At 48.6% G+C, this 25,611-nt stretch overlaps 2 protein-coding genes across 2 annotated transcripts in view; one reads left to right on the forward strand and one right to left on the reverse strand.

The window, feature by feature from the left end:
* The window catches only part of boc (BOC cell adhesion associated, oncogene regulated), a 44,270-nt gene extending 36,813 nt beyond the window's left edge, over positions 1-7,457 (forward strand). The window contains exons 8-19 of the mRNA XM_088921249.1: positions 85-380; positions 1,145-1,310; positions 1,429-1,533; positions 2,106-2,312; positions 2,684-2,865; positions 2,989-3,091; positions 3,192-3,314; positions 3,557-3,745; positions 4,005-4,222; positions 4,975-5,060; positions 5,573-5,733; positions 5,854-7,457. Coding sequence (XP_088777375.1) covers positions 85-380; positions 1,145-1,310; positions 1,429-1,533; positions 2,106-2,312; positions 2,684-2,865; positions 2,989-3,091; positions 3,192-3,314; positions 3,557-3,745; positions 4,005-4,222; positions 4,975-5,060; positions 5,573-5,733; positions 5,854-6,041 — 2,024 coding nt within the window. The 3' untranslated portion in view covers positions 6,042-7,457. The remainder of the gene's footprint in view (positions 1-84; positions 381-1,144; positions 1,311-1,428; positions 1,534-2,105; positions 2,313-2,683; positions 2,866-2,988; positions 3,092-3,191; positions 3,315-3,556; positions 3,746-4,004; positions 4,223-4,974; positions 5,061-5,572; positions 5,734-5,853) is intronic.
* A 2,593-nt stretch (positions 7,458-10,050) lies between these two features.
* Positions 10,051-25,188, reverse strand: usf3 (upstream transcription factor family member 3). Its single transcript, XM_088922346.1, has 7 exons — positions 25,125-25,188; positions 22,718-22,834; positions 21,637-21,761; positions 21,294-21,322; positions 19,799-19,881; positions 19,556-19,652; positions 10,051-18,928 (listed from the first exon to the last, which is right to left on the reverse strand). Exons 3-7 carry the CDS (start codon positions 21,681-21,683, stop codon positions 12,333-12,335), a joined length of 6,852 nt encoding a protein of 2,283 aa, XP_088778472.1. The 5' UTR covers positions 21,684-21,761; positions 22,718-22,834; positions 25,125-25,188; the 3' UTR covers positions 10,051-12,332.
* Between the last annotated feature and the right edge of the window lie 423 nt (positions 25,189-25,611).

Consider the following 25,611-nt stretch of genomic DNA (forward strand, 5'->3'; position numbering starts at 1 on the left):
TTTGCCTTTCGGCCGAGTTCGTTTTTGTTCTTGAAGAGGGTTTTTTTTTTCTTTTTTCACGCGTGCCTGTTTTCAATTTCACAGGGACGGCGTCCAAAGCAGGGAAACAGCTCCCTGTGGACTTCCTCCCTCCTCCTGATGTCCTGCGGCCTTCGAGCCCAGACAAGATCCTCATAGACCGCACCTCGCAGAAGCCTGGGGCCGCGGTGCCAGCCGGCCCCCCAGACTGCTCAGGGCTCCCCGGGCAGGTCTCTCCAGCCGAGGCCCCGGTCATCCTCAGCCTGCCCCGCACCGGGAAGGCCGACTCGTACGAGTTGTTATGGAAACCGAGGCATGATGGAGGCGCTCCCGTCCTGGAATACGTCGTCAAGTACAGAAAGGTAAACCAGAGAAACGGGTCTAGATAATAATAATTCCTCACACTTCTATAGCGCTTTTCTGGACACTGCACTCAAAGCACTTTACAGTAATGGGGATCCCCTCCACCACCACCAGTGTGCAACCCCACCTGGATGATGTGACGGCAGCCAGAGTGCACCAGTACTCTCCCCACACACCAGCTCTCACTGGGGAGGAGAGCAGAGTGATGAAGCCAGATCAGAGATGGGGGTTATTAGGAGACCATGATTGGTAAAGGCCAATGGGAAATTTGGCCAGGACACCAGGGTAACACCCCTACTCTTTTCGAGAAACACTCTGGGATTTTTAATCCCCACAGAGAGTCAGGCCCTCGGTTTTATATCTCATCCGAAGGATGGTGCCTTTTTACAGTATAGTGTCACTGTACTGGGGCATTAGGACTTACACAGACTGCAGGGTGATCCCCCCTACTGGCTCATCTAACACCTCTTCCAGCAACAACCTTAGATTTTTCGCAGGAGGTCTCTGATCCAGGTACTGGCCAGGCTCACACCGGCTGAGCTTCAGTGGGCTGCCAGTTGTGATATGGCTGCTGGCATAGATGCTGTTGTAGGGCACTTGGTGGTTGTCAGCTGATGCCTGCATGAGAACAGGACAGTGATTGAGCGTGTAATTCATCTTATATTTACATGGTGCTGACCTGGGGTGAAATCATTTGTATACGTTAATCATGAAAGGAAATTTGGCTGACACAAATTTTGGCCGTACCCCTTCCGCTCCCCAGGCAGGAGACTCCTCCGATGACTGGACCATGCTCACCGTCCCCGGGACGCTGCACAAGCTCGCCCTGACCAGGCTGGACCCGGCCAGCCTGTACGAGGTGGAGATGGCCACCCGGAACTGCGCTGGGCTGGGCCAGGCTGCCATGATGACCTTCCGAACTGGGAAAGGTAACCGAGCCCCTGTGCCCCCCGACACCCGCACAGAGCCCTTTCTTAAAATCTCGCATTGCCCCCTGGCCTTCCTGATGCCGGCAACTAGTTCATGTCCGTTTCTGGCTCCTCCCAGGTCGCAGCAACGCTCAGAAGGTGCAAGTCCCGGGCCTTGGCGTGCAGGAAGAGTTTCAGAAGGACTACGCGAAGGGGAAAGTCCTGATGGAGGCCCGCCTGTCCCGTACGTCTGCCTGCGGAGTCTCCGGCCTCCCTCTGCTGTCTCTAATCCTCGGGACTTTCCTCCTCAGCCCTTCCAGCCTAGTCTTCATAACGCTGCCCTCCTGAAGTCTGTTGCTCATACCAAATGCTGTTGTAGTAGCATGCACAGTAACTAAACCTCTTCAAGATCAAGAAAACATCTTTCTCTCGTCATATTAACCCTAATGATTTGTCTCTCTCTCTTTCTCTTTTCTTATCTTTCTTGTGTCGGGCGTAGGATAACCAGGCCGTAAGTGTTGGGCATGCAGCTGTACCTTGTGTTTGACTGTATTCTGTTGGTCCTTCATGCTTGTAATAATGGGTTCATGCTGAAGTGAGTGGTAGTTGTGTGGGTTTGGAGGCAAATATTTCCTAAGCAGCACTTTTACATTAGCCTGCCTGCTCGTGGAATACAGTACAGTAAGGGTTCTCACTCATTTTTGTAAGCTCCTCATTTCCTTCAGCTGTATATCTGGTGTTTTGCTGCTGTAGCACACAAGGCTAGTGAGGGAGCACTAGTCCAGGTCATTAATGCCAGTCTGTCTCGCCCCTCAGCTCCGGAAGCACCCGACCGACCCACCATCTCCATGGCGTCGGAGACCTCGGCCTACGTCACCTGGATCCCGCGGGGGAACCGCGGCTTCCCCATCCAGTCCTTCCGCGTGGAGCATAAGAAGCTGAAGAAGGGAGGGGACTGGGTCGTCGCCGTCGCCAACATCCCCCCCTCCCGCCTCTCGGTGGAGATCACGGGGCTGGAGAAAGGTACGGGAAGGCGGGAAGGGCACGGCCGCGAGCGGGGAATGCCAGTGTGCGTGTTGTCCCCCCCCCCACCCCCAGTTCAAAGTTTGGTTTCAGGTGCCGCTCGAGGGGAACGTGTCGCGGGAGTTAGCCGTGCGTTTGAGCGTCTCTGTCGGGCCCCGTGGGAAGTGACCGGACTTGCCCGGCCGTTCCAGTCTTTTCCTTTTCCCGACGGTGTTGTGTTGTAGCCCGTCTGGGGGTTCGGATTGGGTCCGAATTCGGAGCTGCGGGACCGCGGGGTTTTAGGCTCGCGCGCTGGCACGTCTGGCTAGGGATCCGGAAAGCGTTCGAGCGAAGGGGCATCTTTCTGACAGTGGGTCTCCTCCTTCGCGCAGGCACCTCCTACAAGTTCCGGGTGCGTGCGGTCAACGTGCTTGGCGAAAGTCCACCCAGCGCTCCCTCCAAGGCCTATACCGTCTCGGGCAGCGGGCACCGCCCCTACGAGCGCCCTGTGGCCGGCCCTTACATCACCTACAACGAGGCCATCAACGAGACCACCATCATGCTCAAGTGGACGGTAAGGAGAGCCGGTCGTGACCTCGCAGATGGGCGACGTCATCACACCACATAAGGCCGGAGGTAAATGAAAAGCAAAATCGCAATAAAATGGGGATTTCTTTTTGTGCCTTGTCTCTCTCAGTACACGCCTACGAACAACAACACTCCCATCTATGGGTTTTACATCTTTTACCGACCCACAGACAGCGACAACGACAGTGACTACAAGAAGGATGTCGTGGAGGGTAAGGAAGTGGATCGGCACTGATCCTGATCCTTTGATTTCTGGCCTCGGCCCGGGGTGTGTGTGTCCCCTGACCGTGTTGCTGCCCCCCTCTCTCCCAGGCGATCGTTACTGGCACTCCATCACCGACCTGCAGCCCGAAACGGCGTACGACATCAAGATGCAGTGCTTCAACGAGGGCGGGGAAAGCGAGTTCGGCAACGTCGTCATCCTGGAGACCAAAGGTGAGTCTGCTTTGCTGCAGCCCCCTCTACCCCAAGGAACGAAGGTTCGGCTCGTTATCTAATTTTAATAAGCGTGCCTCTTCAGGATTCTGCCTTGATTTCGCGGTTCGCGGTTCGCTGGTTTGCCCTGCTGGACGGGTGCCGAGCTCGTGTGGGTTGCGCGACTCTGGAGAGTGGTCCGAGATAGCTCTAGTGGATCCGTTTCCCGCAGCCTCACGCGCTTCGTTTCCTCTGCCCCGCAGCGCGCAAGCACTCCCGCCCCCCGCCGGTGGAGGCCACCTCTCACTCCACAGAGACAGGGGGCGCTGTGGCGACCGTGCCGCGCTCCAGCGACCTGCCCTACCTCATCGTGGGCGTGGTGCTGGGGGCCCTCGTCTTCATCATCGTTGCCTTCATCCCCTTCTGCCTGTGGAGGGCCTGGGCCAAGCAGAGTGAGTGTCTTCACCCCTCCGGTTTTATTTCTGAAGATCCGTTCAGCACTAGAGAAGAAATTACAGCGAATCACACCTCCAGTCATCACAAATGCTTCTACACAAAGCTCTAAATTCATTAATCAAGATCACAACGAAAGCATAATGCTCTGCTTGATGACGACTGTAAAACTTTCAATGCAGACCAGACCCACAAATGACATTCTCCTCTTTTAATTGTTTCATATTATTGCAATGATCTTCATTGGTCTGCCTGCAGAGCAAACGACAGACCTGTGTTTCCCAGCTGTGGCTGCCCCAGTGTCGTCGTGCCAGTATACCATGGTGCCCCTGCAGGGTGTGGTGCTGACTCCGGGGCACTGCACTGCAGACGCTGCCCTCCTACCCCAGTTTTCCAGCTCCCACCTCCCTCTGCCCCTCGGTGACTACACTGCCAATGGCAAGGTGCCTGGGTACTGCCTCTCCGACCTGCACCAGGTGAGCATGCTTGTGCCTCTCGTCGGGTCACCTCCGTTGCGATGTGTTGATACTTGCGGAGAACTTCCTACAGCCTGTGTGTCTGCATCCTGTGAGACAAATCTCTGGTACAGCCGGCGCAGTGTAAAATGCATGTAAAACGGGATCATTTTTTATGGATAACACATGAGCACCCCTCAGGAGTGGTTAAAGGGGAGGTGAAATGGTTGCTTCTTCGGAGACAGAAGATGAAAAGATGTTTCCTTTATCCAGACCATAGGGCTGTAGAGTACAATCTCAGCAGTCTGAAGATGTCAGTGTAAAAGGAGATTTCGCAGTCTTGTTTTTTTTGTTTAAAATGGGACTTATTACACGGAATTCCTTAAAACAAACATCTGCTGGTCTCCTCATCTTCCTGTGGTTCTGTCCCAGACTGGTGAGGATGGGACGTGTGTAAAATATCCACAGAGGACGTTTTGTTTACTATTGGCTGGATGTCATTCTTATTAGGAGCGGCGGCGTAAGAGGTAGACATTCTGGGATTGGGGGTATTCAGTTTAGTTTCTGCAGTCCTGCAAAAGGAGAGCTGTGTTCTAGGCTTGGCGGGCTCCCCGGGCGTGCGTGCAGCGAGCCAGTTGAGCAAACCTACCCAGAATTCCCTGTGTGGAGGAAGACAGACTCCAGGAGGTCTGTGAGAGGAGAGAGGGGAGGGGGGGAGGACACAGCTCTGTCCAGTGCCGTGGCCTTGACTCTTGTTAACCCTTCTGTTCCAGGGTGGCGTGGAGTGCGCGATGGAGTGCAGCGCCCTGCTCCCGCAGGCTCCCAACGGCAGACCGGCTGCCTGCCTCTACTCTGAAAGGTCAGCATCTCCCCTTTCACCGAAAACCCACCCTGTCTGCCCCTCGCCAGGCTGCCAGGGCTGCGCGTGCAGTAACGCCCCATTTTCTCCCCAGGAAAATCATCGATGGTGTCAAAAGCCTGTTTAATCTGGTGTTCCAGTTACATTTTTTCACTTGGAAGTCTCTAACATATGAAAACACAAGGTTGCATTCGCTTTATTTGACGTTTCTTTTTCTGTGGTTTTAAAACCAGCGACGCGGACAGGCTGCTGTAAATGTGTAGGGAGGCAGAATACCAGTGGCCCACTGACAGAGCACAAGTCTGTAACTGCCTGAAAGCTTGTAGAGGCAAGATCATTCCTGGGGGGGGGGGGGGATTTTAATCTTTGACCCTCTGTATTCAAGAGGGGCCGTGCAGCTCTGCTGAAGAGGTATAGCAGTCGGGGGGTTTTATACAGCGCTTGTGACTCGCCGGGCGTGCTGGTGGGGTACGGCTCTTCTGCTCTCACTCCTGGCTCGTGAATTTCCGCAGGGTCCCCGAAGCGGACCCAGATGACCAGTGCTGCCTTGGGGATAACTCGGCCTGCCCGGGCCTCCGCACTCCTGCGGAGCCCCCCGGCTTGTGTCAGGTGACTGGAGGCAACTCCCACTGTGGGGCAAAGGGCACAGGCGGAGAGCGTCCCATGAGCGCGGGTGAGTGTTGCATGGCCTCTGTGTCAGTGCATCTGACCCTTTCTTGGCGAGTGGGATTTCTCAGATTTCTTACGTGTTGTGCGGCTGTGCCTCGTAACGCCCCCCCCCCCCTCTGTGCAGGTTTGCCGTGCAGCGCGGTTCTAACTCCGGTGGAAGAGGCCGAGACTCCAGAGCCCCTGCAGTGTCAGAGCTGCTGCAGTGCGTCCAGACCGTGGTCCCAGCATGCCCTTGAACAGGATGTGGCTGACGCTGGCCACGGTGAAACAGACTTGGGTGAAAGGGGGGCACAGAGCTCATTGGATGAGTAAAAACTGTCAAAAAGAAGAAAAGTATTTATTTTTGTATAACAAACATATTTATATATTTATGCTTTGTAAATAGTGATATGTGTTTTGTTATACTGTACATATGGGGGGGACATTTATTTTTTTAATTATAGAACCAGTAAAAAGAGATGGATCTATCCTGGTACAATCCCCAGAACAACAGTTTTCTGTAAAGGATAAAGGGAGTGTTTTTCTGTTGTGGCTCCAATTTCTTCTTGTAGCAAGGAAATTTTAACTCATGCTCCACACCCGTTAATAGTTTTAATACAAGCGAGACACACGCAATTTATATTTTTGACTTTTCCTTGACAACAAGTAGAGAAGCTGGAGTTAAATTCCCAAATTGCAATATTTCTCTTAAACATTTGTGCATAAAACATGGGGGGGGGAAAACCCATCACAACACATCATCGGCTCAGTCGCTTGGTGCCTCCGAGGGCCATGACAGAGACCGGAAAGGACCGGCACCTCCAGGCAGGCAGTGACCAGACAGCAGCCGTGTGTGAGATCGTGGGGTACTAGATGGTGAAGCTGGGCGTTGAAGACACCTGCTTTGTCTCCTCTTCCTGTCTCGCACTCTGCGCTTCCTTCAGGATCACTGTAACTGCGCCACAGGCTTGGGCCCGACTGTGCTCTGTAGATACTGTATATGTGAGATGGCAGATACTGTCTGCATTTATTGTATAGTAGTAGTTTTTGCATGGTCAAAGTATTTTGTACAGCCTTACATATAACTGTATGTGATGTGTTGGAGCATTAACAATATTAACAGAAACCATGAATGTGAGTTAAAAGTGTGCTGCCTATTGTATCATGGAAGGGAAGGGAAAGGAAGCTTTTGTTTAGTTCTGGTGGTTTCAGATGCTCTTGGAAATCTGAATGTATCTTTGAAAGTGGAATACTCTGGTAAAACTGGCTTTTAATGACATTCCTCGTGTTTATTACTGAATGGATGGGACTTACTTAACTTCACTAAATCATTAGGAACCTTTTCCTAAGGGCGTAATATTTATTCTTTTAAAACAATAACGCTACTGCTGAGTGAGCCAGTACTGCCTGAAGTGTTTCCTGTGAGTCTGACGATCTGTAAGTCCCCACGGATGTATTAGTTAGCAGAATTATTGTATAAGACAGCTTAAAGCTCTATATTAAATGTGTATTGTGAGACGGGACACGTAGGGGTGGGTTTGTCAACACAGAAGTGAAAAGGCACAGACAGTGTTTTAGCTGGAATCTTAAGTTGCAGAACATGCGCCTCAGAGATGAAGGATTCTGAATTATTTTTCAAGATCAAGTGTCCCAGGGTTCTCTTTTACTGTTTTATTACGTTATATGTATTTCAGAACAATAGCAAATGCTTTCCAAGCAGGAACGCTTGTAAATAAAGCTGAAGAAACTGATGCTGTGTTGGTCTTCAGTTTTGTTGTCCTTCACATCTTGCCACATTTCACTAGTACTCTAGAGCTCAGCTGGAAGAGCTGGCTTCCCCCTGTCACAGCTATGTCAGTTTTCAAAGGCTGCAGTTTTTTTTATTTTCACACTTTACAGCACACAGCTGTTCTTGCACAACAGGGCGAGTGGAGGAGCAGCGGTATTGACACAATCTCGGCTCCCAGCTGGCTGGATCCGCACTGACCAGTAACTGCCTTCACGCCAACTTCCCTCTTCAAGCTGGTACCCCGAATTGAAGCGAGCAACTGCAGGAGGTTGCATTTACTGGGGGAAAAAAAAAGAGTGACAGGAGATTCGCATATACAATTTAAAAGGCTAATTACTGCGAGGAGACATTTAAGCACAGCAATGAACTTCTTAAACATCCTACAACCATCAAAAAAAAGCTTTCTGCTGCACGTTGAATTCTCTAGCCAACACCAGAAGGCAAAAACCAGATCACAGCTGCACCTTGCTGGTAAATCCCCCAGCAGTCTTCTGAGACAAGACGCTGAACAGAAGAGGATGCAGACACATTCCAGGTCCATGTGAACTATACAAACTAGCTCTACAGTGAGAATGCAGAAGGGTCCGATTCCAGTGTGGGGTGGATAACGACTCTCATTCTTTAGCCTAGATTCAGATGGAGGGCTCTTGTTAAATTCAGAGCTTCACAGAATATTTTCCTTCACAGGATGCTTCCCATGAACCCAAGGGCTGGAGAGTCTTCTCCAGGGAGAGAAATCTCCAAAGAAGCAGGCAACCAACATTGGACAAGGACAACAGGATCTGTAAAATGCCTGCAATCATGTCAAAGGGTTTCTGGTATCAAGATAAATTGCAGGAAATTACGTGGGATATCCCTGCTAAAAACACTCCCAAGTCTAATCCTGAAATAAGGTGAACCACTTTTCACTTCTCTCACCTGCCAGGAGTTTTGCCTAAGTGTTTATACTGTAGGTGATGCGGATACTTACCCTAGAGCCTGTTTAACTTGCATTCAGTTCTGCTACTGGTATCAGTTTGGTATATATATGTATAATTTATAATAGTTCAGGTGGGGAGTTGCATCAGCATGTGTAGTCTGCAAAGGAACAAGTTATAGGTTTATGCTGAAAAGAGAAGAGAGAAAACGCAAGGTATGAGAAAGACAGGGCAGACAGCAAAGATTAAATGGCACAGAAGTTATTTTTGCCAACTGTTGAACAGGACACCCCAACACTATTCTTTTTCAACAACATGGAGATTTTGTACAATAATGACAACTACCTAAAATAATTATGGTTAACAATGATAAAAAATAATTCTATGCCCAGAGGGAAGTGAATATGTTTTTGCTAGTCAAGATATAATAGCTGCTAATTGCCTTTCTAAAAGCAGTTATATTTCTGTAAAATAAACAAAAATGCAGAATTGTGTATATGTGCAGTTCATGAGTCTTTGGATGCATTTTGGAAGTCATTTCTATAATTAGACCCCAATTGTTTTTGGCTTCGATCAAAATCAAACCTTCAGCTCTCACAAACTCCAAACACAGCACCGAAAGTTTTGAGTTTAGCTACGCTTCACTATGAAATCGGAGGGGGTCTCCACTTACACAAAGTTTAGCCTCCTTCCTGGCAGTACAGATATTCACCGGACCTGTGAGGGCTGGGCTGTGCAACTCCTGCCACTGGGAACGAACGGTAAGACTGAGAAATCCTGGGGCTGCAGTGGGATCAGGGGAACTGGCTTCCTTGGATTAATATTGATTAACAAATGATGATGATGAACAAACTCGACAACATTTAAAGGGGATTAACATTTTTTACTGTTAAAAAAAAACAACAACGCCGATTTCCACCCGAACCTAATGACTTCATTGTTGCAGTGCTACATGGTGGAAGGTTATTCACAGACTTAGTGTAACAGAACTGTTTTTGAAACTAGACGTCTGTCACACCTCTTCTGAAGTCACACTTCTCTCTCACGTCCTAGCAAGTAGAAGCCCCAACACCCCAGTGAGTTGAGATACAGGGTACCGGTTTATAAATCAGGAACAGAGCTGGAACTCGGCTCAGCTATTAAACTTCTAATACAGCACAAGCAGTACCTGTGAGCCCTCGGGTAGCAGATTCTTAACAGGGGGACTGAAGTAGCTCTTCGGGTCGAGCCTGTGCTCCTCTTCTGGAGTAGGACCGGTGGATTTCGGCAGAATCCCCCAGCTCCCTCAGCCATGTCCGGTCCTGTGGATCCTGTTGTACTGAGCAGGGCTGCTACTGCATCAGCATCAGCAGGGTCAGACAGTCCTGCCCCTCGCTGGTCTAATCCCAGCTCCCGCACATCTGACAAGCTAAACTGAATCATTTCATGTTTCTGGTTTTTCTTCACACTGTGCAGTGGCTTTTACAGAGTTAGAAAGCATGGGGTGGATTTTGCACAAGTGAAAACAGCTTAAAATTTTGTAAATAGCAAACATTTTTTTTAAAACAGATTAGCTTATTTCATTTTAAAGTTGCTGGGACAAGTTAGAACTGCTCTTCTTTAGCATCAAATTTTTTCAACAAGAACTGCCCCCATCTTTTGAATAAAAAAGATCTTTAATAATCAACTTTATATATTTACAGATATTTACATCAAATACAAACATAGTGCAAAATAAAAATAAATAAAAATAAATATTTACAGTTCCAAAAAGTTTCTTCCTGTAAAACGTACACCCTGATACCCTCAGCACAATTTTCTGTGCTCCTATCATTCCTTTTTTAATGTTTGTATTCAGCTACGAAAAACAAAAGCAAGCATTTTACATGTTTTAGTACATTTTAGCTTCCCTCCTTCACTAGATCAACAACCATTTTTCAACAGCTACAAAGCATTAGTGTTCGACATAGTGAAAACAATGGAACCAACTCAAAAACTGTGCTTTACACTCTTATCATTATTGCCAAATGCAAGATTTTAAACACAGTAACATACGTTCAAACAACAGCAGTCATTTGGAAAGGACTTGAAACTCTCCATTTCTAGAATGTAACTGTCTCCTGCTCCTCAGGTGCTAGTCTACTGTATACTCCAAAAGTGAAGCACAGGATGACTGGAGAGGCAGCCTTTTGCTATTACACACCTAAACTGTGGAATAGTATTCCTCAAAATAAGGGAGGCTGGCTCTGTGGATATTTTTAAACGGCAGCTTAAAACATATTTTATTACTCTTACTTTTAATTTATTTTTTCTTATATGATTTGAATTCTATTTGTTTTGTGTGTTTGTGGTTCTTTTTTTTGTCATAAGCACTTTGAGTCGCAAAAAATGTGTATGAAAAGTGCTATAGAAATAAAATTATCATTATTACAAGAGTTGTTTAAATTAATGCAAACTCTTACACCTGCCAGCCCTGTCAGAATCACCTCCCAGTAGAATCTGAGAGTGCCCAGCTGTAGTCTGTACAGCGTGAACAATAAGTGCCTCTTTTTAACACCTTCATGTTCCAGTAACAAAAGAAAAGCTTGAAGTTCTTTACCCCCTGTGATCATTTTTAAGGTGTCAATTTATTCAAACCTACGCCTCCCACATTAAGAAACTGGCATTGCCTAGATTTTTAGATTTAGCTTTCTCTGTCATCGAGAGAAGGTTGAGTTAACAGTCTCGACTTTTTACTTTAGTGTGCAGCGCCCTCCTCTGCCTAAAACTGGAACTGGCAGCTCAACTGGGTTTAACTACATAACAATCAGGCTGCTCATCAGTGTAGCAGGTTCTGGTGTCCTGTTGAAGAATACTTTTTATAGTTAACATTTAACTTTTAACATTTAAAGTGATTTCCTACCATTTGGTAGATCACAAATTATTTCTTAACCATACTGCAGTAGATTTTTTTTTTTTTGCCCCCAAAGCCCACATCTTGTTACAAAGACAATTCCAATAAATTAAACAAGTTCCATCGCTATCAAAAGTAAAAATCAGTACCTTTGAATTCATTTTTTTTTAGAATCTGTGTACTGGGACAAAACAGATTCTTTCATCATCTGAGAGCCCATATGAAGCTGATAAAACCCCTCGTCACTCAGCTGTTTAATGCTAAACATCTTGGGGGGTTTCCATTCCTTGCCATGAATTTTACCCAAACCAACTCGCTTCACTTGTGTGTTTTACAGTATGTCAGCGTGCCGAGCGCGTCTGCCACTCCCGTTTGCCACAACTGAACTCTTGTCAAACAAGGGTGCAGTTTTTTTGGCAAACAAAAACAAGATTCAATCTCAAACTGTGAATAACCTTAGTCTTGGACAAAAACAACAATAAATAGAAAAATAACACTGGAAAAAGAAAATACCATTTCTCCTAGAGTGCAATCTTCAATAAAACCGCTATCGACAAACTGTGCACAGTGTTCATTAAGCAAGTCACTGCTGACTGGTGTCTCTGCACTGTCCAAGTGCATGGGCAGGTGTCCCATCGTGGAGTCCTACCTTGTGCCTGTGCTTCCGAGACGTGCTGATGGAGCCTCAAACCCTCATCTGGAATAAGTGACGTTCCGACTCTTGATTTTCACACACATTTTTTTTTGGGGGGGGGGGGGGGGGGGGGAAGAGGCAACGACTTCTTAACGGCTGCTGTCCCAAGGTGAAGTCTGAGGCCAATCGACTCGTGCCGAAGTCGGCGAAGGAAACGGATCGGGATAACTTCCAGGTCGCCATGAGCGCTGCCACTCCAGGGGTTGTTCAGCACAAAGGGAGAGCAGAAGAACACTACGAATACAGCTAAGCCAGAAGGCTAGTTTAGGGAGCTCAGCACGGAAGTGTTCAGCCACCAGGAGGCGCGGCACCTGGTGACCCCTTGCCCAGACGATGCACTGTGAGGGCTCCTTCACACAGCTGAGCTGCCGTCGTGGCCCAGGATGTGGCTGATGTTGTGCGCCGGCCTGTTGGAAGGCTGCTTGCCGGTGTCGGCGGCGGCGGCGGCGGCGGCGTTGGAGAGCGACAGCAGCGGGGACATGGGCATGGCGGAGCCGTCGGGCGGCAGTGCCGTGGCGATCTCGGGGAACAGCGAGGTCAGGTTGAAGTTGGAGAGGTGCGGGGTGATGCCGGAGGAGTTGGCGATGGGCATGGGGGGCATGTCCGGGAGGAGGGGGAAGCTGGGCTGCGCGAACCCCACGGGGCGGGGCGGCGACAGGATGGAGCCGAAGCGGTTGTTGAGCCCGCCGCTGTTGCTCTTCTCCGTGCTGGGGCTGGTGAACATCTGGTTGGAAAAGTACTGTATGGAGATGTCGTTAGGCAGGCTCGGGTGCGCAGCTGGGGAGTAGGAAGGGTAGAAGGATGGGAGGGTGTTCTGGGCCTCCACCGGAATGATGGCGGGCGTCCTGGTGGCACTGGGCTGGGTCACAGGAGGGATGAAAGAAGGGTTGGCGTTGATAGGAGGGTTCATGCCACTTTCGGGGATGAACGGGAAGCCGAAGTTCTGGGAGAGGCCGTGCTGGTCGGCGGTCGGGTTGTCTCCGCCCACCTGCGGGTTGTCGGCCATGAAGCGCACGATGCTGCCCCGCCTCTCCGCGGCGGCCTGCTGCCGGCTCAGAATCATGCCGCTGCTCGATGTCAGGGGCAGGTGACCGTCCGGGTCGAAGGGGTTCCCCGGCCTCAGGTTTCCGGATCTCGTCCGTTCCGCAGGCCGGATTTTGTTGCTCTGGCCGTCCTGCACCGGATGCCTGGATCGCTGGCTGACGGTGCTCTGGGGGCGGACGGAGGACCGGACGGGCTCTGTGCTGCTGTGGGGCGCCGCGGGGTGAGGCAGCACTGGTCGGACCCCACTGCTATGCATGCTCACATTAACCTGGGGATTCAGGTGGCCCTTGTTGCCCTGGCTGTCATTTATCCTCATGGAGTTGGGCTTCTGGGCTGAGACGTTCGGGCTGGCATTTTTGCCCTGCATCTCGCCTGCTGTGGAGGAGCTAGTGAAGGTGATGTTGATGGAGTTGCTCCTGGAGCTGATTGGCCCCAGCGGCATCTCACAGCTGTCCCGGTTTTGGGACTCACTTTCTCGCCTCAGGTGGACACCCCCCTCGCGTGAGGGAGGACAGTTGTACTCCATGCTGACTGGAGGACAGCACTGTGCAGCCCTCTGGTGGTCAGATATCCTCTGGTTCCCCGCAACCTGTTCCCCAAGGTGGGGTGCTAGCAAGCTCTGCATAAAGCTCTGATGGCAGGAGCTATCATTTTCTCTGGGCTGAATGCCACTTCCTGCTTGGATGCCCTGAGGTGGTGGATAAGCCCCTCTTTGCTGCCTGTCAATCGATGCTCCCTGTCCTATTCTGAAGCTCTGTGACTGGACACTCCTGTGTGAGGGCACAGTTTTCGATGCCATTTCATTGTTCCTTGAGGCTTGCACCTCAAAACTAGCCATCTGATGCTGGTTTGTGCTGATTGTTTTGAAGGGAGGGCACTCGGAGACCCTCTGGACATCCGTAGATACAGGGTGCTCTGTTGGGATTCTGCCTTGTATGTTGTGTACAATGCCTTTGCTCCTGGAAGCCTCTAGATATGTCCTCATGTCAGACTGCTCCTGACTCACGCGGGAGGCTTGGATGGCCATTCCCATCCTCTGTTCAGTATTTGAAGGAGATTTCCCAATGAGGGCCTCTGCAGAATAGCTGGAAATCCTATTTCTTTCCTGCCTCGAAGGAGTGCATATGATATCAGACGATCGGGAAACAACGCTCGGCTGGGAAGCCATCTGCTGCTCTAATGTCCGGGAGGTCATAAGCCTCTGCATAGGATTCTGTCCTGGGACATGATCTACTTGCACTCCTTGCTGCCGACCCGTTCCACTGTCTTGCTGTTGCTGCTGCTGCTGCTGCTGCTGCTGCTGATGTTGCTGATGAAGGATTTCCTGGCTCAGATGACTCTGAGAATGCCCACCATGATGGCTCCTTGAAGCAGACTGGTTTTCGCAGCCCTTGTCAGAATGGGGTCCTCCAAAATGCTGCTGCTGCATTTGCTGCTGAAGATGCTGATGGCGTGAATGAGATGTCTGTGGTTGCTGCTGCTGTTGTTGTTGCTGTTGCTGCTGCTGCTGTTGTGCCCCACTCTTTTGCTGCAGAGTCTGATCCCCTGCACCACTATGATGCTGCTTCTGCTGCAGAGCTACGGGGGGGCCCCCACGCACAAGGCCCCTTTTCTTCTGTATCTGTGCCTCCTGCTGCATGGACCTCTGCTGGTGAAGGCCATGGTGTTGCTGGGCGATGGGCTGGCCCTCCGGTTGGGTGAGGTGATGCTGTAGCTGGTATAAGTGGTGTCTTTGACTCTGCAGCTGCTGCTGCTGCTGCTCTTGCTGTTGCTTGAGATAGGGATTTCCGCTGGTCAAGTGCAGCCCCACAGGGGCTGAAGGGTGTTGGGCGTGCTGCTGTAAATGTGGACCACCTTGCTGACTTTGCTGCTGCTCCTGGATCACAGCTTGGGGAGCACAGTGAATGTCCGATTGCCTCAGGACAGTATTCATGAAACTGCTTGTAGGGAACAAGTTGCTAAGCCCCTCAGGGTGTCCTCGACTGTTGCTGGCAGAGGAGACAGAGGTCACAGAGCTGGGGGGAAGTTGGCTAACCATCATTTGAGGATGATCAGGGACACTGTCTAAGGTCCTGCCCAAAGCGGACTTCATGTCCAGCCTTCCAATATTGGGGTTGTGGCACTGTTTCTGCCGCTTGCTTGTTGAAAGGAGGAGGTCCTCTTGTGGAGGGCGCTTGGAGGCGTCCTTTAGGTGTTCACTGTTCTGCTTCAGGTGCAATTCAGATGAAACATGGCCCCTCATGGGCACGTTTTTAAGAGGCGTGTACTCCAGCATTTGTCCTGCGGCTGAACACGGTGAAAGCAAAGAGGCAGAAGAGGACCTTGATGCATGGACAGCAGCAGACACAGGCGTCGATTCGGTGGGCTGATTCAGGGTGGACGAGCAGGCATAAGACTGACTGACACTGTTTTGGCGTATCAAATTATTCACACTCAGACTGCCCGCAGGAGCAGAAGACTGCGATGATGGAATTGATAAATGGTGATTGGCCCCAGCAGAACTATTACTTGCCGATACCAATGGCCTCTCACCACTCAGCTGAACCTGGGACTGTGCCTTTCCTGTGTGACCCTCCGAGTGCTTTGAAAGCTTAGGCTGCTGACTGCCTTGTCTTTCTTTGCTGAGGGTGGAAGTCTCTTGACTTTTGGAAACTTCCCAAACTATTGGAACTTCTACACTGCTTGTGGCAACTTTCTTGCCTTGGTTATCATGGTCAAAAATGGCCTTGGCAGCCAGAGCAAAGATATCAGCCTGCTCTGAGAAGCTGAAGCTGGAGAAAGTGTTTGTGGAGCTGCTGACACAAGGGGTTTCTTCTCTGTTGGTATTGGGTAACATGGAGGCAACCGAGAATCCCCGGCTGCTTCCAGAACTGGTCGACATCGGCGAGTCCGTCTGCCTGCTTGACACTAAGGAGCTGCCCAATGTATCGTGGTCCAAAGCACACACTTGTTGTTGAGGAGTGGTCTCCTTCTGATTCATTGAAAGAGCATCTGCCTCTACATCTTCCTTTTCAATTGCCTCGTCAGTGGACGGCTGCTTTGAATGCGATTCACCTCCAACTGGGAACTGTGCTGCCAGGATCTTACCCTTGTTGATTTCAGAACAAGCTGCTTCTGCCTGCTTTGCGACTGCAGGTGCGGATTTGGCGTGGGATGAAGACAGCTCAGCGGACCCTGCTTTCTTGGTCTGATGTTCAGGAACAGTTTCAGGGACCACAGAATTAGCACATGTCACCAGCTTACCTGCGTTATGGGGATCGGTCCTGGTGGTTTCACATCCTGATGCGTGTGAAGAAGTGTTCTGGCGAGACACAGAGATTGGGGAAGACAGCTCAGAGATACTGGTCATTATTGTCGACAGGGAGTCTGAGGCCGTGGAGGCTGTGGAAGAGGGGGCCTGGCTGTCCACTAAGCTGGGTTCCTGAATGACTGGCATATTCTCCTTGGTACACAACACAGTGGAAAACATGCCCGGTTGTGGCCCTGTTGTTGGCTCACATACCGTGGAACAGGATGTCCCAGCAGCAGCAGATGTGGTTGCTACAAGAAGCTGCGCAGTGGAAGCCTTACTCACAACAGAAGGGGCTGCCAGAGAAGACAACGCCACTGAAGGCACGGTTGATTCTGGAGGATGTACGTCTCCCTTTTTGTGAGTTAATGCAGATGCTTCTACCGCAGCTGACAAGTCCTCTGTGACATCTGACCCATCCTTGTTCATGGGCTCCGGTCGAATCTCAGCAGTCGCTGGTTGCTTTTCTGCAGGTTTCGATGAATTCACCTGAGGACTGCCTCCTTGTTTGGTGGCAGGTGGCTTGGCCGGGCCAGATTTCTTTGAAGTTGTCCTTTTGGGTTTACCTCCTGAGGTTATGCTGGATTTCATTAACATCAGCTTCACCGTGCTGCCGCTGGCAGGGACACTATGGCCCAGTGGCCCAGAGGAAGGAGCTGTGGAACTGACAGAAGATGCACTGCCAGATGTATTGACATTTGAAACTGCAGTGGTGCAAGGAAAAGGAATATTAACCTGCCCACTGCTGGCCTGTGCCACCTTATTAGCAGCCTTAGCCACAGTAAGCTGCACACAGCTCTGGCCAGCCATCTGCGAGATGCTCTGATTGAGACTGGCAAGGGCACCGAAAGTGTTCAGGGCAACATTGGTGTTAGGATCTTCGCTGGTGGTGGGCTGGATGATTTGCATAGGACTCTGACTGGAGACACCAGTGGACGGCTTCACGGGCTGCAAAGCGAAAATCTGACCGTTGACCGAAATGGTGTGGGGCTGCTGCTGTTGCGGTGTCTGTGCAGAGCCAGTGGTTTTACAAGCGGTTGACACGAGGGGTCTGGGGAGTATATGCACCAGATGTTTTCCCCCCACAGTTTGGACACTGGTCATGGGAGCTGAGCAGCTTGAAGCAGCGATCTGATTGGCTGCCGGAACCACAGCTGGAGCAGCAGCTGGCACGACCGTGGCTTGTGGATTCTGCAACATCGAACTCTGATTTGCTGCCTGGATGATGACAATCTGCTGGCATGGCGTCTGACTGGGCAAGCCCTCCCTCACCACTGTAGGTGCTGGGCATGGGTTTGCTGGCTGCAAGATAACAACATTTGGGTTGTTCGCAGCTTGAGGAACTGCAGAGCTGGCATTGTTTGTCATCTGAATCACCTGCATAGCCTGCAGCAGTGGCAGTACATTTGGCTGAGTCTGAACTGGGATATGGGGCTGTGTTAATAATGGTTGAACAGGTACTGGCTGAATGGAGGGCAAAGTAACCGCTGCTAACTGGGAATGAACCTGCTTACTTCGTACAGAGCACAATGAGACTCCCTTTAAACCTGGTGTGGCGGCCACACTGCCAGTGTTGAGCACCTGTCTGCTGCTATCTGTTGACGAGCTTGAGTTGTCATTGACCGATGGAGGCAAAACACTGGAAGCCATCTGGTTCAGGGGCTGCACCGTGTTCCCCGCCAGCTGTAGCGTTGTCCATGTGGTATGCGTGTTGCCAGAGGAGGTCATCCTGGTGAGGGTGCTGACACCATTTGAATCACTTCCATTGGCAGGGGAGGCTAAAGAAGGCAAACACGCAGCCGTGTGCATCACTGTGTGGCACAGACCACTGCTGCTGCTCTCAAAGGTAACCGCAGCGCTTTTTTCAGTGAGTAATGCTTTCACAGGAGGAGCCTGTACAACAGGTTGTGGGGCCAGTTCCTGAGGCACTGACGGACAATTCTGAAGGTTAGAGTGTTTAACCTGCTGCAGCTTCAGTGGCAAAACCTTCACGGGACTAACTGATGCTACGGTGACTTGTGTAGGGTTGGCCGATAGCAGTTTGCTGCAGCTACCAGAAACCACCGGCTGGCTCTGCTCAGACGTAGGAACTGTGGATCTCTGGAGAGTGATGTAGGAGACCGAGGGAGGCAACTGTTTCCGGGTCTCCAGAGTAGACTTTCCTGCCACCTTGTGAGCAGCAACAGCAACAACAGAAGCAGCACTGGCTTGAGGCAGTGTCGGCTTTGCAGACTTGGCTGGTGCTTTCTTCTGCAGATCTGTCCTGTTCGAGCACTTCCTGGGGACAGGCGCTGCCGTCAAATCACAGGAGTGCTGCACAATCACAGCGTCGGCAGCTGGCTTCCTCAAATCCTGGCCGACGTTGAAGACCACATTCTGCGCAGGGCTGTCCTGACGGCTGGGGCAGATGATGTTGCCGTTGGAGTACACAATGATCCCCTCTTGAACCTGATGGGTAGGGATCTTTGCCACTTTCGTGCATTTCAGCTTGCCCTTCCAGTGAATCGTGGGATCGTCCATGAAGTTAATGCCGTTGGCCTTCAACAGCTCGATGTAGTGAGAGTTCTCCCGCCGAAGTTCCTCCTGCTGCCTCCTCAGCCTTTTGATCTCTTCCGCTACAAAATACACAAAAAGAGACAAACAATGGCCAAATTCATTTACACAGGTACAGACTCATGCGTGGCGTCCACTGCACTCGATGGCATTCAAGCACTTACACTACCTTAGCGTCAACATGATCTATAAACATAAAATTCAGACGAGGAGCACGGATTACAAAAAGCCTGCGACTCCAGGCCTTCACAACACGTGCAATCCAGACCTGCTAGCTGTACTGTGACAAATGCACAGACGCACACTCCTGACAGAAATGGAAAGCTGTTTCTCCATCAAATACACAAAACCAACCATAAAACCCACCCAAACTCCTCTCCCCCAAAACAAAAAACAAAACATATCCACACCCACCCACACAATGCCCCACACACAACTTAAGCTCCACAAGCCTACAAGGCTATACCCTCATATACTAGAGAATAAACCAAACTTATTTGAGAAAATGTACTCTGAACATCAACACCCATATATAAATAACATGAGTATTTCAATTGGACCCATGACATAAAAAATATTATCTCTCTCCCTTTCTCCTTTATTTACTATTTCACGTTCTTTTAAGGGGTTTAGCAATTCAAAACCGATTAGCAAATAAAAGCTGCTCGGCAAACCTGATCTCTGCCTACCTTGTTCACGGTTTCCTCCATTCAGAAGCAGCTCATCGTTTTGCTGCTTGAGCTGCGTGATGTACTTAAACGCCTGGTCCAGAATCATGTTCTTGCTCTGAAGCAAAAAAACAAAATACATTATTTGTTGAGCAATAATTGGCAGCTGGAAATATATATATATAAGTTTCTAATCCAACAGTGTTAGGAGAAAAAACTACACTTCAAAATGTAAAACACTAGGACACCTGCTACACAGCTTACCTGCTTTAAGGCTTGTGAACATGGGAGGAGCTCCCCTATTCGGTTAATTCCTGCATTGATCTTCTTTTTTCGGTGCCTCTCAACTGCATAAAAGAAAGGAGAATTAGCAAAACCGCGCACTTCTCTGCACACCTGTCCAGTAACAACAAAGCTACAGCTCCGGCACCCGCAGGGCAGCAACGTACTGTGCTCTGATCTCTATTCTAGGATGCAGCGGAGTTCGAACCCTGTTCTAGAGTGATGATGGGCTTTGATTGCTCAAGAACAAAGGCAGTCAGCCTCAGCAGTTACACTGCATTGCAAGCCCTTGCTTCAGTTCATCCATAAGAATACCATTTTCTTTGGCGCCTGTACTCGTTAAGTAATAAGGGACCAAATCAGTAATTAAGTTACTGGAAGAATTAAAGTGCTGGAATGGAACTGAATTCAAGCATCATGATTTACCAGCCCTACTCTGGAGTGAAGCTGGGGTCTCTGCAGCCGCAACTCAAGCTCTAGAATAGCCCATCTGTGGTCCTGGAGAGCCTCCGTCTAGCGTCATCAATTTCTTAACACACAGAACACTTTCGCTGTGACTATATCATCGGGCAATTTGTGCAATAAAACATTTTAGAGCAGGGCTGAGCAATCTCGATCATGAAGGGCCAATACGTCTGCGGGTTCTCTAGAGCTTTTCAATGCAGCAGCACCTGAAGAGCTGGGAGAAGTGGTCAAAGTGATCCTGTTATGTCAATATTGAACTGATCGACGTTATGAGATCAGTTGAAATGAAAGCATGCAGACACACTTGCCCTCCAGAGCTGGGACTGCCCATTCCTGTTTTAGAAATTAATGGCAAAGAATGATCAAGCTCCCTTTGCTCTCCAGGACCACAGCTGGCCATTCCTAACTCACCTGAATCACTTTACTAACCTGATCAAACCTTACATGTTCCAAGTCTTCAAAGAATGATACTTCAACAGTAACATTTAAAACTTAGTAGACCTTCGGGACAAGTCAGCAAACTCTACTCTAAAGCTTCAACTCCCTTTCTTAATAAAGCTTTCTCCCTTTCAAAGCAAAGACTTTGTAACCATACTAAATGGGAAAAAAAATAAGATTAAGGTGAAATACAATCCAATATCAACCCAAATGTTTAAGTCACAAAAATACAACCTAACCTGAACCTTAAAGACACCGTTCTACGCATCAGCACCTATATCTACCATTGAAACACCAGAAATTATTGCCAGAGTTTTCCCACAAAATAGTATTAAATGTCTCTCAATCTAAAAAAATAAATCAAAAATGAAAGGCAGAGCATTATGCCAAGAAGCCTGATTCACGGTGAGCCTCTGAGATCAGCAAATCAGGCCCAGGTGGGTCCTTAAAACTGCAGCTACGTCTCCTGCACATAATTCCTAAAGTTCATGGTCAAAAAGGCACTAATGGAAAAGATATTCACAAATCCCTTTGAATGGAAAGACATTCAAAAGTTTAAAAAATCCCCTTTTACCTGCATTGTGAGTCTCTTTGTTTTTTTTCCTGCAAACAAAGTTAAAAAACAAAGAATTACAGAACTGTAGATCGCCGTGCACGTATTAACACAACTCCTACAAAGCTGGACAGACAACCTCATAACATGGACAGGTGGAAGACACTAATGACTTCTCATAAAGGTTACCGTAACAAACAAATGAACCTTTTTTTAAAAAAAAAACCTATAAGGCATTGCTGAGTTATGATTTCTGCTGCTACTACACTATGATCACCACACAGAATGGAGCACGACCACACTTCTCCAGAGCAGCTGCACACAGTGCATGAAGTCATGGGAGCTGTCCGAAGCCATAACTCACCGATGTGGCTTGCTGGCAGGAGTCTGGTTTTCTGTCATCTCAGGCATGCTCACAGAAGCAGGACTCTGTAGCGCACACACGACAGGTCACACTGCTTCCCAGGGGGACTCACGCACGTGCCTCCGCTGCCAATCAATGCGGAGAAGAAAAAAACATTTTCCTAAGAACAGGAGAAAGATTTCAAATACAGCCCCCCTTGCTTTAACATATCTGATGTTACAGAGATAAGCCCCATCACTCCCAAAGCTCACAAGGCTTCATCTTTCATATCTACAGGTGACACAAAAATGATTTTCAAGACCGGAAAAACAAGAACTGGATTGCATCAATTTTGAAACTCAAGTTATGTAACAGACCAACTTTATTTTCTTTAGGCCTGCTTACAGATTGGTTAGCTCGTAGTGACACATTTCACGCGTTTTGTGCAAACCATCTCAAAACAAGGCAACTAAACTTTTGATAAATCTACTTCAGAAAGAAACATTGCCAGTTCTCATTCTTTCCTCATCGAAAACCATGCTGGAATGATTTTGTCACCGATTCAGTTTTCAAGGCTGTGATTTTTCCAAAATCACTCTGTGATGTTGGTGAGCATCTGCTGTCAGTCCTCCCACAACGGAAGAGCGTGCGCTGTTATTTTCGACAGTGAAAAATACACAGCCAAGCAGCGCTTATCTGAAGAGATCAGGATGAATCTGCTTCAAGTACTGTACACTGAAAGAAGCAAGGCACATAACAGAAAAGGCACACAAGCACCAGGAATTCAAAATTAAATACATTTTTGAAGCTTGTGCCCCACATAAAACCATGTACACATTTCTATAAAACCACAGAAAAGGCGTGTTCAGCAGACATCCTCGCAGCTACGAATGAAAGAGGAGAACCTGCAGTGTTTGCATGTAGCTGTTGCAGTTTGATCTTTTGGGCTGGGTTTCGTGGTTTCTAGTTTTGTTCAACAGGCATGTTAATTGGATAATGGTGCAAACTGGACCCTGTGGAACGAAATCCATCACTACGTGAAGGAGTGCCCACTGAACATGTGCCTCAGGCCCGGAGGAGCTGGGAAGAGCTGCTTACACACCATAGATCCTCAGCAACACTGCAGGCAGGCAGCCCACTGCAGCTCCCAGCTCCTGGTGCGGCGCAGCTCCGGTCAGCAGGCCCTCTGGCCATCGCACCACGGGCGTCGCTGCCAGCCCTGCAACGACACGGAGCCCAGCCATAAGAAAATGAGCACCCCCCCACACCCAGCCCATTCCACTGAGTATACATCCCACTCCTATTCACATTTTAACGCCAGAGCGACAAACTGTTATTCCAAATGGGTATGCGTATGATAATACGATCATTCACGGAAGTAAGTGAATAATTAAACTCCTCTTCAAGCATTTAGGAACGTTGAGGTTTCTATTTTGAGACTGATTTTGCCAAATAAAACTAACATTCACCCGAGCAGGATAGTCAGTATTGACTACATACTCTTGTACTGGGTTAATGCTGCATTTAATTATGTTAGAAAAACTTTTATTCTCTGAATTCGTGCATGGACACTGCTTGTTGTTTTAATTGATGCCTAAGATCTAATTACAAATTGGACAAGTAAATTCAGAGTGCACATTTATGACTAAGCAAATTCTACCCATCACATCACTCCAGGGGCTATAATAAACAGAGCTTGAGCTTGTGTATGTATTTCTCAGCCTTACCGACAACAACAACAAGCTTTTCATTTCAAAGCTATTACGTGCATGGAGAGATTGTTCCTGAATTTAAAAAGAATTCTGAGATTTGTAAAAAACGTACAAAAGCTTGATCATTCTGTACTCCACATGGGTCATGAAAGTGTTTCTCTACAAAATGAATCCAGTACAATTACTAGAGGACAGGCACAAAGACTGATTTAGAGTACATCATGATCCCCTGTTCGTTGGCTAAACTACAGAAAAATAACTTTCTGTTCACACAGACTGCTTTCTGTCATTTGAAGACATACTTATGAAAAGTAGAAACCCTTGCCGATGTTTCTTCATCACTGTGCCTTTGGCATCGAGTGTAAAAATATAAAATGACAAAATTGATTTTTTTTTAATGAATGTACACAAAGAGCTGGACAAATGCATATTGTAAATTATGACTATCTTTGCCTGGCCAAACAGGGCACAGAGAGTTTATTATTTTTGACCTCTATAAGAAGCATTAGCAATCTGTGAATTCACCCTGCAGGTAGTTTACTGTTCACAAGTGTGTGTGTGTGTTGGGAGGGGGTCGGTGTGCTCACCGACCGACCCTACTGTCACAGCACGTTGCTGATTTAAAACTCCCAATCTACAGATTTCCACAGTATATGCTGAGCTTCTACAAAAATACACTTTGATTCCCATGCCTGACAAGCATACCTTCACCAAGCCCGTGCGTTCCGAGTTACACAGACCACTTCCTCCTGTCTCCTAATGCACGGGCTGTCCTGTGCTGTCAATGTTTCTCATGGATCCTCAGAGGGTTTTAACCAGGGACTCTGACCCTTAGTACTGCAGTGCTAGCATGGCACCGTTCTGGTTCGGTTTAATTTCCACCCAATGGGAGGAGTAAGGACGATACAGTACTTCTGTTCAGAACACCCCAGGAGCTATCGGAGGTTGTTTGGCGATAGATGCAGAAACATGCGCCATTGTACACAGGATTAAAAAGCAGGGGTTTAATTGTTTGGGAATTACTGTTGACTACACAGTCGCATTTTCAATACATAACCAAAGCAAAAACTGAACAAACACTAAAATCAAATAAAAGACTTGGACGTTAAACTGCTCCTTCCAGGGGTATGTTGTCTGAGCCGGCTAATTTCTTAACAACAATAACGGTGTTATTATTACACTGAATACACCAGTACAGTGCTCTCCGATGACACATGGTGTTGTAGTTTTAAAACTCAGAACTCTCAGAAAACCAAGACAAAGACACACAGCTTTCAAATACACACGAATATACCACGATATTGAAACTCGACGGCCGGCATGGATGCAAACAGACTGACTGGCACGGATGGTCCTAAAAGAAAGGTGTACGGTACTCAGTCACAGTATCGTTTATACGAGAGTTCTGCAGTCAGCTATTTAATCATTTTAGGAAATGCAAATATATGTATTTTAAAACGCTTGCGATTCACGGCTCTTTATCGGTGTTCTACCAACAACAGACACCCTGTGACGCCCCCCCCCTGGTGCCCCAACACCCCAGGTACACCAATTTTCAGAAACATAACAGGTCACACCTCGCATTCCGCTAAACCACACATACACTAGTCAATAACATATTATAATGAATATTTCCAACACCGGACTGCTGCATACTGACTTCCACTATTGGTGACTGCACCGTACGGGTGTTAATAACAATGCGATTCGAAAACAGTGCCTGGTAATTACGAAACCCCGACTGCCTTCCCGTGGGCAGAAACGGTCAAACTAAAATCAAATTTATGCGCAACTAACCAATTGCTTCACCATCTTCGGTTCATCTCGCTGCCAAAAACTTTAGTTTTCCTTGGAAATCAACTCTTCGCTCAACCTAACCCACAGGTTGTACGAGTGGAGAGGCAGTAAGATGAGGGGGCGGAGAAAGCCGCAGAGCTGTCCAATCATGTGACGCAGGATCCGTCGACATCCAATAGAAAGGCGGAGGAGGCGGAGTTAAGAACTGCGGCGCGAAGCGATAGGCCCGTTATTCTGACAGACAGCGAAGGCACCTTTCAGCGAAGGCGAAGTCTTGCCGTACATGGCCCCTGGTTGGCGGCCTGCCGATGGAGGAGTGGCTTTTCAGAACAAGATAGGTTGAGGATTACAGGAACTGTTAGGTGGAAAATGTCCCTTGTTGTTTTCTTAAAGGGCACTCACAATAAAAAAGTCGTGTTCTTTCTCGCTTCTCAAAGACGTCGGCAAACCCTCGCCTTCATAAGAGTAGTTGGATAAAGCGATTAAA

This window comes from Atractosteus spatula, chromosome 7, assembly GCF_055471065.1.
Source record: "Atractosteus spatula isolate fAtrSpa1 chromosome 7, fAtrSpa1.hap1, whole genome shotgun sequence".
Lineage (NCBI taxonomy): Eukaryota > Metazoa > Chordata > Actinopteri > Semionotiformes > Lepisosteidae > Atractosteus > Atractosteus spatula.

Bases quoted from the DNA above. Each gene is read 5' to 3' on its own strand.
- usf3 (XM_088922346.1), bottom strand. From the start codon at position 21,683: ATGCCTGAGATGACAGAAAACCAGACTCCTGCCAGCAAGCCACATCG. The intron at 21,323-21,636 runs GTGAGTTATGGC...CTTTGTTTGCAG, and splicing joins CCTGCCAGCAAGCCACATCG to GAAAAAAAACAAAGAGACTC. The intron at 19,882-21,293 runs GTAAAAGGGGAT...TCTTTTATGCAG, and splicing joins CAAAGAGACTCACAATGCAG to TTGAGAGGCACCGAAAAAAG.